Source organism: Oenanthe melanoleuca, chromosome 1 (genome assembly GCF_029582105.1).
Source record: "Oenanthe melanoleuca isolate GR-GAL-2019-014 chromosome 1, OMel1.0, whole genome shotgun sequence".
In the NCBI taxonomy this organism is placed as follows: domain Eukaryota; kingdom Metazoa; phylum Chordata; class Aves; order Passeriformes; family Muscicapidae; genus Oenanthe; species Oenanthe melanoleuca.
The window spans coordinates 78,476,917-78,487,222 of record NC_079333.1 but is presented as its reverse complement, the minus strand read 5'-3'; the positions used below and the strand labels follow the sequence as shown (position 1 = coordinate 78,487,222).

Below are 10,306 nucleotides of genomic sequence, written 5' to 3'. Positions count from 1 at the left end.
TTACGTGAACAGCTGCACTTACATACTGTGCCTTACTGATGTTTACTTTGCTGGCTCATCCTCCTGCCTCATTGGTGTCGTATTTTTGCTTTACTGACCTTCACTTCAGACTCTGAAAGCCAAAGGGAGACATTTCATTTACTCATTTATAACTATCTCACTGCAAAAATAAAAAAGCACATCTGCCCAACATAAAAGCAGTTTGCCCTTTCTATTCTGCAGTATTGGTGCTTGATTACATATTTTAAAAGTTGTGTACATTAGCAATACTTCCTCTTGCCCATCTAAATATAAAGTTTGTAGCAGTTCTTTTGAGTATATCAGAAAAATAATCTGTGATAGCTTTTAAAGTTGTGGCTGATGTCCTGTAATGAGTAACCTCAATGCTGGTATTCTGTACCTTTTCAGAGCATTGTTCTAGTTTTTTAGTTTAAAATACAGAATACTGATTTCTGGCACAGTCTTGAACAATCTTGGGATTGTGCACAGGATCCAAAATCATTGCCATATGCAGGGTCTCCCTGCACTGCTACTGAAGCTCCCTGGAACATATCTGGCTTAGCTTTGTGTGCTCCCAAGGGCAGCTTTGTAGCAGAAGGTGTGACATACAGTGCAGGGGCTCTCAGACTACAAAGCACAAACTGTTTCAAATGTTGTATGGCAGCAGCAGCTCCTTATTCTGTGTTTATGCTACTCCTTAACCATGACAGAAACAGAGTGGGGCCGGTGGTTACCGCACCTGAGGTGTGAAATAAGCACCTCTGTGCAGCAGCCGCGGTCCTGTGCAGCTGCTGGATTCATGGTGACCTCCTGCACTGAGGTCAGCCGTGCTTCAATTATTTACACCCAGCCTGCTGCTGAAGGTTTCTGCAGTCACAGCTTCTCACATGGTGGAATTCTATCCCAGGCTAGACCTGGGGCCTGCCCTGCCTTCGAGGGGAAGGGTGGCGGTGGCTGCGGCCTGGTGTCCCGGCTGACAGAGGGAACACATGTAAAACCGAGTGTGTGCCTGTGAGGAGCAGCTGAGGGAGCTGGGGATGTTAAACTGGAGAAAAGGAGGCTCAGGGGTGACCTTGTCACTCTCAGAACCACCTGGAAGGAGGCTGCAGCCAGGCAGGGTCAGCCTCTTCTGCCAGGCAAACAGCCACAGGACAAGAGGGAACGACCTCAAGCTGTGCCGGCAAGGTTTAGCTTGGCTATTAGGAGGAATTTATTCACAGAAAAGTCGATTAGATACTGGCATGGGCTGCCCAGGGCGGCGGTGCAGTCACCGTCCCTGGGGCGCTGAAGGAACGGCTGGACGCGGCACTCAGCGCCGCGGTTTGTTGCCGGAGCTGCTCGGTCATAGGTTGGACTCGATGAGCCCGAGGCTCTTTTCCCAGCGAAGTGATTCTGTGCAGCGAGCCCCACTGTGCGCTGAGCCCGGCACTCCGCGTGTCCCTGCGGGCCGTGTTTCCCTGCAGAGCGGGCTCCCCGCGTCCCTGGCCGCGCGGTCCGCCCCGCCGCCAGGCGGCGCCATCCCACCGCACCGCGGCGCTCCCTCAGGCCGGGGCCTCGCGCCACGCGGAAGCGGAAGCGGCGGCGGCGCACGCGGGGCGGCGCGTCCCGGCGGCTGCGGGTGAGGCGGGCGCGGGGGGTCCGGTGCGGGCAGCGGCAGCGAGGGACGCGGGGCCCGGCTCTGCCTGCCGGGGACGCGCAGGAGCCGGTGGCGGGGCGTGCGGGTCACCCTGGCATCGACGAGGGGCGCTTTCCCCGCTGGCGTCTCCCGGGGTGTCCCCCCGCCGCCCGGGCTCCGCCCGCCGGGGACAGCTGCCGGCGGCGGCCGCTGGCTCCGGTGTGATTCGCGCTGCTACCCAGCCTTGTCCCGCTGCCGGCGGGGACGGGCGGTGGGGCTTCGGGCTTTTAAATAAAAGGGGCGCTTTTCTCTCGTTGCAGACACCTTCCAGGTCTTCCTTCCGGAGAACGTGAGACCCGCCTCGGCGCCAGCCTGCTGGGGTTCACTGGTTGCTAAGTAGATTTGGGAGCGGTGTGACATCGCGCCGCCAGTCCCTTCCCTCCTGAGAAAGGGTAGCTGCTTTCTGAGCAATCACATACCAACTTCATGTATTCCTAAGACTGTCACCAGCTCCTAGTTTTTTATTCAGAGGCCTTACAGAGATTTAATTACTTATAGGCTCTAGTGGTTGTAAAGTAATTTAAGATGTTTATACTACTCGGTTGTAATTACCTAATTCGCTCTTGTGTTAAGAGACATCGTTTTAACTTGGGAATGGTTAAATCGCCAAAGAATTAAATTATTTATGGATAAGGGCTATTTTATTTGACTACTGTTGGCCTGCAACTTAAACTTGCATCTTTTATTTTTTTATCCTATGCTTTTTCTTTGTTATGGCTGCTGCAACAATAGTTCATGATACATCAGAAGCTGTAGAGCTCTGTGCTCCCTGTGGGTTATACCTTAAACCCATTACAAAAATGACCATCAGTGTGGCACTTCCTCAGCTGAAGCAACCAGGAAAATCCATTTCCAACTGGGAAGTGATGGAAAGATTGAAGGGGATGGTGCAAACTCATCAGTTTTCCACTCTGCGGATTTCTAAAAGCACAATGGATTTCATTCGGTTTGAAGGAGAGGTCGAGAACAAAAGCTTGGTTAAATCTTTCCTGGCGTGCCTTGATGGCAAAACCATAAAGCTGAGCGGCTTCTCTGACATTTTAAAAGTGCGTGCTGCGGAATACAAGATTGACTTTCCTACCAGACATGACTGGGACTCGTTTTTCCGTGATGCAAAAGATATGAACGAAACCTTGCCTGGGGAAAGGCCCGATACGATTCACTTGGAGGGTTTGCCTTGTAAGTGGTTTGCAGCAAAGGAGACCGGCTCGGAAAAGCCAAGTGAAGAAGTCCTTATAAAAGTTTTCCAGAAATTTGGAGAAATCCGTAACGTGGACATACCCATGCTGGACCCTTACAGGGAAGAAATGACTGGCAGGAATTTCCACACGTTCAGCTTTGGAGGCCATTTGAACTTTGAAGCCTATGTTCAGTACCGAGAGTACGCAGGGTTCATCGAGGCCATGAATGCCCTGCGAGGGATGAAGCTGATGTACAAGGGCGATGATGGCAAGGCAGTGGCCTGCAATATAAAGGTGAGAGACTCCAGCCCTTCGTGTGGGAGCCCACATGAAAGGCCAAGTGCAGCTAAATGTTGTTTCCACAGTGCTTGAATCCTTTATACCATAGTGATGACAACAGGTGGCATTGACAGCAGTAATGTAGGTTTATGGGACAGACATAATACAGTTTTAAAGGAAAATGTTGGTAGAAGAATGTGTTGTTAGCCTGCATGACTAAAGTGAGTTTGCTTTCTTCCTTAACAAAACAGTTCTAGAAATGAGAACTGCTGATGGAAGGATCAAGTTTATGAACACGATTTTCTAAATTGGTTTAGAAAATAATGTGTGTTTATAAATCATTATTTCACCTAAATTCCAGTTCTGAACAAGTTCAGATAAATTTCGCTGGAAGATTGACTGTAAAGTGCATTATTCTTTCATGTATTCGCTACAGAGAGACATTTTGGGGAAGAATTTCCCAGTCTCTGTATTTGGTCCCTGCATTGATAACTAGGTCTACCAGTCAAAAGATCAGAACTAAAAGGTTTAGTAGCATGTGTGTCCTGTCTGGTCTGGGAAATACAGATAATTGCTAGTGTACCTGAAATACAGGAAGGCCCCACACAAATTTAAATAATAATTTTCATTTGTAGCACAGCTTACTGTCAACTCCCTATGCTTATTTCATAACATTTACATGCAGAGTTTTCTAGAAGTATTTTTCTCAGTAAACTCATTGTCTTAGAAATTACAGCTATGACAGGAGGGAACAAGGCAGTCTGTTCAGATGTAATGTCTCTGAAAGCACAGCCTCAAGAAAACTTACTCTGTTTGGAGATGGTCTGTGCATTTGCATATTGGTTGAGTGAAACGTTTGCAGATGTATTTTGGTATGCTCAGTAGTCATTCATCAAAACAGGGAGTGTACTTCAGAAAAAAACCTTGAGTATTCCTTTGTGCAATGTGGGAACATGTAGATATTTATTCAAATTGTAATTTAGTCAGTGTAGGTAAAATACTGTAATATTTTATCTTGTTATCAAAGCTTGTCAGTTGTGGAATAGAAACTGTGCCTTGACCTGGTGAAATTCAAACTGTCATTTACGTGCAGGGGATCAGGGTTCCCAAATTTAGTTTGGCTGTGCAAGAAGAGTCATGCCTTCCTGGCAGCTGCCCTGTCAGGACATCAGCTCTCTGTCATACAAGGTCAGCACACCTTGTCTGTTTGTACCTATTTGTCCTCTCAGTCTGTTAGTGAAACATCATTTTGCATAAAGCCTGAGTAGATTACACTGCAGAGGTTGTGCTCCTTGTTCTCTGCCCCATGGTTCATGACCATGGGTCTGTGGAAATGTGTTCTTGATCCCTGCCTGCTTGCACTCAGAACTGGAGACTAGGACACTAGGGCTGTGGTGTCTGGTGGTGTCCTGTTCCAGCATGGACATGACCAAGGTGTGTTCATATATCCTGGAAGCTGAGCACCTCTGGAGTCTCATTTTTCAGATGTTTGTGTCTTTCTGTTCCCATGACTTGGGATCTTCTGCCCAGTGTACCTCAATTTGGGAATCTCAGTTTTAGAACTGGTGGGGAGGCTTGAACCAGGTGCTCGATGCTGTAGAACTATGCCTTTTGCTGAATTTAATAATCACAGTTTTAGACAGAAAGAAAGGCCCTTACTGAAACCTGTTGTCCCAGCAGCATGCGTTAATTAAGAGTTCTGTATGTGCCCATTCTGACACATTGAAAACATTGGACAGACAGAGCCTCAGCCACACTGGGGTTTATTTTTGGTTGTGAGACACAGAAGTATGAAGTTGTGTCTGGTTTTACTTCATGTGTGCCACACATTTAGTACCCAATTACCTGATTACAATAGGTTTTGCTTTCTCTGGGCACATAGAGAAGTTCCCTTTGTTTTGAAAAAGGCTTTACACATCTGACTGTACTTACATCAAAGTCTAAGTTAAAATTGTCAGGTTGTGATTTTTGATTTTTTTTCTGTTTCCTTAAAACTGTTTTCAATTGCATCATGTAAAGGTTTCTTTTGACTCAACAAAACACCTCAGTGATGCATCAATTAAGAAACGTCAGCTTGAAAGGCAAAAGCTTCAAGAGCTTGAAAAGCAAAGAGAAGAACAAAAGCGTAAAGAGAAAGAAGCTGAGGAAAAACAAAAAGAAGAAGAAAGGTATTTATCACTTATTGTTCAGTTTTAACAACCAGGCATAACAAAACTGCTCCTTCATATCAGCATCAAAATATAGAAAATAACTGAACTCAAGTTTCCTGCAGCTAAAGTGAACCACTTAAACCTGAGTGTAGTTATTTAGTTTACCACTTATGCTTATGTTCAGTTCAAAATATTAAACCTGCAAAATACTCAGTTTCCTAAAAATCTTGCCATTAGGCACCTAGTTTCAGAGACCCTTGGCCTTTAGCAGAAGCTACCCTTTTATCCTTATCACAGAAATAAAACTGCTGCATGCATTCATTGGCTTGGTATTTTAATTCTTGCTGTGATAATTCTCTGCCCAGCTGCCTCATGCATTGTTATTGTCTCTTGCCAAATAATTAAAAAACCAATTCCTTGCTGTAGCCAATTTTTTTCTTTGAATTACAGCTTGTTAAAAATAGAGTATGACTGTTTGCTGTCACAAGTAAGGGCTAAAATATTCAATTTTCAATGTTTGTTCTTCACCAATATGACTTATTTAGAAAAAAAAATTACTTGAAGTATAAAATGTACATACAGTAGGAGTTTGAAATTGTGCTTTGCCTAGATAAGGCAAAAATGTTTCTCTTTTTAGGAAGCAGAGAGAACTTGAAGAATATGAGAGAGAGAGGAAAAGGGAAGAGAAGTTGCGCAAGAGAGAACAAAAACAGAAAGATCGTGAAGTTCGACGGAACAAAAAGCAACTTGAAAAGCTTCAAGCTGAGGAACAGAGAAAACTTCAAGAGAAGATAAAGCTAGAAGAAAGAAAGCTCCTGTTAGCTCAGAGGAATCTTCAGTCCATTAGATTAATTGCAGAACTGCTAAGCAGAGCAAAGGTAACTTCAATATTTATTTCAGAAGCTAATGAAGATCCCAGCAGAATAAAACCCTTTACTTGAGAGGAGGTGGGAAGCACTGTTCATTAAACAGCAGGTTTACTACCTCTGCAGCTGCATTTGCTTAGACCAAAATTTCAGAAAAGTGCAATGAAACACTATTTCTCCCCTTGGTAAGAGACGAACTTGTAGGTAAATGGAAAGTGAACTTACACCTATAGTCCTGAATAGCATGTTTTAGCTATAAATTAATTGTCAGGTTAAGTCCAGTAAAAGAACATGTTAGCATGATGAAGTGAGCTAACTACAGAGGTTAAGATGCAAGACTCCCTTTCTAATTGCAGTTTGGATGCTGTTTCCCATTTGTCTCACAGCAATTCTGTTCACTGTTCTTTGCAGTTGCAGAGACTGAACTTTCATTAGTTAGTGTTTGAAGTGTGCAGAATGTTTCTTCTGTAGGAAAAGTACTGTCAGCAAAGGTTTCAAATGTTAGATCCTGTCTCTCTAACAGTATTGTTATTTTTTTCACTGAAACAATGAAGGTTAAGACTTGGATAAAACCAAATGAGGATGTACTGTATGTGAAATATTTTCTGTAGAAACAAAAAGCTGTGTGGAAAAGCACAGGTTTTTTTCTTGATGCCAGTGCACTTCAGGAGTGTTTTTGAACTCACAGTGTTATGTTCAGATCATACATACTAGAAGAAGGGAGAAATGCCTTTTGCAGTCTTTTTAACTTTGTAGCTGTGGAATAGAAAGGTTGTCTGATGAAACAGAGAGTATTTTTCTTTCATTTAGAGAATTCTGAGGTCTATACTAAGCCACTTGACTAGGTCAGAATAGAAAAAAGTTTGAAACTTTCAAATCGTGAGTTTTTAAAGTGGTTCACAAAATGACAATCAGTTTCTTCCTAATATTTGTCCATTTAATTACCTGCTATTTTTATGGACTCATTGTAAAGTCATCTATGAACCACAGATGGCAATCATCTAAAAGAAGTTCTTAATAAAATTTCAAACATTTTCAATTTGACTGAATTTTTAAATTTGACTGAAACCTTCTAGTTTTGACCCTGATAAATGTATTTCGATACTGCAGATTTTACTTTGAGGAGCCATGAAGACAAAACTTCTCTCAAGAATTGTAGACAAATAATGTTTCAACTTACAGCAGTTTTGGATTAGTGGGTTTTGTTGGTTGATTGGTTTTAATTGTTTTTCCCTTTAAAAAGGAAACACCGTTTAATTTTGGGATGGTTAAGTTCTGTTGGTTAGATTTTATTTTCCTGCTGTATTGCTGCCTTTGTGTTATGTTGTGACTTGGAAGCATGAGCAGGTATTTTTTGCTTACTTTTCCCTTTGACTGTCTTTCAGACAGTAAAGCTTTTGGAGCAAGAACAGAATGAAGAAAAGATTTGTCTTCAGCAGCTAGAGGAGAGACGAAGGCTCCAGGAGGCTGAGCTTAAACGTGTGGAAGAGGAAAAAGAGAGAGCACTGGGATTGCAGAGAAAAGAAAAGGAACTGAGGGAGAAACTACTGAACAATCTTCTGAGCAAGAAAATGGATGCAGTTAATCAAAATAAGGAAGAACCCGAAGCATCTCAGACTGACGTGCTGAAAAGCCCTAGTGCTGTTCCCCACACTGTGTCATCCAGTTGCATCACGTCTACCTCAGGACAAGCTGTTGCAGGCAAACTGGCTCCTGGCTCTCAAACAGAAGTAGCATCCCCTGAAAGTGTGAACACTCAGTGCAAGTACTTAAATGGTAGCATTAATGACAAAGTTCATGTCAAGGAAGGTCAGAATCTTCATGCTACAAACTCTGAGAGGTGCTCTGACAAAAGAGGCTCGGGGGTACTTCCGTGTGTTCCTGCCAATAACCAGGACCAGAAGAGCCTCTCTAGCTATGACCAGAGCACTTGCAAGAAAGACAAGCACTGTGAGCAGGACAAACGTGGAGCAGAGACGAGGAGAAGGAAGAGCCGCTCGTGTAGCAGCATAAACAGTGACGAGAGTAAGGGCAGACGGGAGAGCAGCAGGCACAGAAGAGATGCGAGTTACCGCGATGACAAGCACAGGAGGGACAGGAGGTCTCACAGACGCTCCAGCAGGAGTTACAGCCCCCGGCGGAGCCGCAGCCCCCGGCGGAGAAGCGCCAGCCCCCGGCGTTCCCGCTACAGGAGAACGCGCAGCAGGGAGCGGAGGCGGGACAGGAGAGAGAGGAGCCGCAGCCGCCGGAGCGCCAGCAGGAGGCGGAGGCACCGGAGGTGATCTGAGTGAGCAAAGGAGTGCTTGGAGTGGTACTGGAGGCCCTGGCTCCTTTGAAAGGCTGTGGTAGCACAGAAGGGCCACAAAACTGGAAAGCAGACCTCATCGGTGTGACTTCTAGAGAAAACACAATTGTTTCAACCGATTCTTAGCTTGTGTCCAGTCCCCAAAATCAAGAAAAGAGATGCCTGATTTTTTTACCTTCTTTCTTTTGTTGTCTCTTTCTAGGTTTCTACCACAATGTAGGTATAATCACCTGTGCTTGTGCTCGAGTTCCTAAAGTGCTAAAAGCCAACTTGTTTTCTTCAGTTTCAGTTTTCTAAACATTAATTTTAGTGTATTTAGTTTTTATCACCTAATTTGGCTTGAGAAATACATGGATGCCAGTTATAGGAACTTCAGAGGTGACAAGATACTACAAATGGATTTGATTTTAAGTGTTTCCTGGTGCATTCAAAGAAATAATGTTTAACAAAGTAGAGTTTTTATTGATTGAGCTGGATAGCAGGATTTTCATATTTTTTTTAAAAACTACAAAGTTATGCAGGATACCTTTTAAACTGCTTTGATTCCTTCATATGTCTGTATGATGCCAAGCTTTGTGGCCCAAATTATTCTGGCATGTAATGCCTTTATGTAGTACTTTCCATGTAAGAGAGGCACATCTGGTGTAGGAAGTAACAAGCAGTGGTAAAATGGTTGAAAGTTGTTCCAATATTTTGTTGACGTATTTGACTTTGTAATTATTTCAGGTGGCATAAGGCTACTTGAAACATTTTTTCAGGTACATAAAGAGCTGAACATTGTCTTGAAAAAGGGGCCTTCTTGCTAAATTATTTTTACTTGTGTTGTTGAAAAGTAAGGCTGCAGTGTCTCTTGTTAAATCCTTTTAAGAATACTTTTGCTTTTAAAATGCAGCTCAGGAATATTAAAAGCTATAATGTTACAGTGGAAGAGTTTATTTTGCATTTTTATGGTAAAATTAAAAAGAAAACTGTTTCCAGTGAACTGAAGTTGCTGTTTTCATGTGTCAGTGTATTAAAATCTGCAGAAGTGTTGTGTTAAGAACCTGTTTGTTGAAAGCATCGCTCATTTGAATAATGAAGTTCAGCTTCTCTTCTTGATGGTCCTGTTATGTTACAGCTATTCAACTCTTAATTCAGCAGGACATGTGCTCTTTAACTACAGCCTTCAGATGCCATTTTCCTCACATTGATGCGTGAAATCAAAGTGCATCCATTTCCTGGAGTGTCTGAGAAGCACATTAGTGCTGCAGCTCAGCTGGATCCTTGGCTGAGTTTGTCTGCTTTACTTTCAGAATCCATGTGGGTTTGTTTCTTATTGGACCATGCTGCTGAATTTTTTGTAGCTACTTCCTATGGGCAGAGAAGGTAAGACATTGACAACACAAAATTTGAGGAGCTGTTGTGCCCCTTGAAGGCAGAGAGGCACAGACAAATCAGAGGGCTGGGCAGTCACCAACCATGTGAAGGGCAAGTGCTGGAGATTGGGCAAATTCATGCTGCAGCCCTGTGTTTATGCCTGCTGGGAAGCCTGGGCAGCAGTGAAAGACCTCTGTCTGAGCCCTATTTCATGTACTGAGTCCTGAGAAATGCCCAGTGTTCATTCCAGTGTTCTGCTGTCATTCTTGGTCATTCTTAACTCACATATTGAGCCAGGAAGAGATTATTCTTGGTTGTGAGAATGCACCTCAGTTGCACCCAGCTCCAGGAGAGATTTCACATGTCACCACCATGTCTCCTTTATGTCCTTGCCAGAAGGGTGGAACCCACTTTGCTCTTGAGGATGCCTGGGGTTTTGAAGTGTACTGATCATCTAATGATACAAGGGAGCATGTGACCTTTGCCTGTTGCTT

General features: G+C 43.8%; 1 protein-coding gene across 4 annotated transcripts; it reads left to right on the top strand.

The window, feature by feature from the left end:
- Positions 1-1,563: 1,563 nt before the first annotated feature.
- Positions 1,564-9,443, top strand: AKAP17A (A-kinase anchoring protein 17A). 4 transcript variants are annotated; one of them, XM_056496965.1, is made up of 6 exons: positions 1,564-1,618; positions 1,936-2,067; positions 2,408-3,150; positions 5,155-5,303; positions 5,923-6,163; positions 7,537-9,443. In XM_056496965.1, exons 3-6 carry the CDS (start codon positions 2,476-2,478, stop codon positions 8,431-8,433), a joined length of 1,962 nt encoding a protein of 653 aa, XP_056352940.1. In that variant the 5' UTR covers positions 1,564-1,618; positions 1,936-2,067; positions 2,408-2,475; the 3' UTR covers positions 8,434-9,443. The 4 variants fall into 4 exon arrangements, with proteins under 4 accessions (XP_056352940.1, XP_056352936.1, XP_056352935.1 ...); XM_056496961.1 differs by having other exon boundaries at positions 1,566-1,618; positions 1,936-3,150; XM_056496960.1 differs by lacking the exon at positions 1,564-1,618 and having other exon boundaries at positions 1,636-1,964.
- Positions 9,444-10,306: the final 863 nt, after the last annotated feature.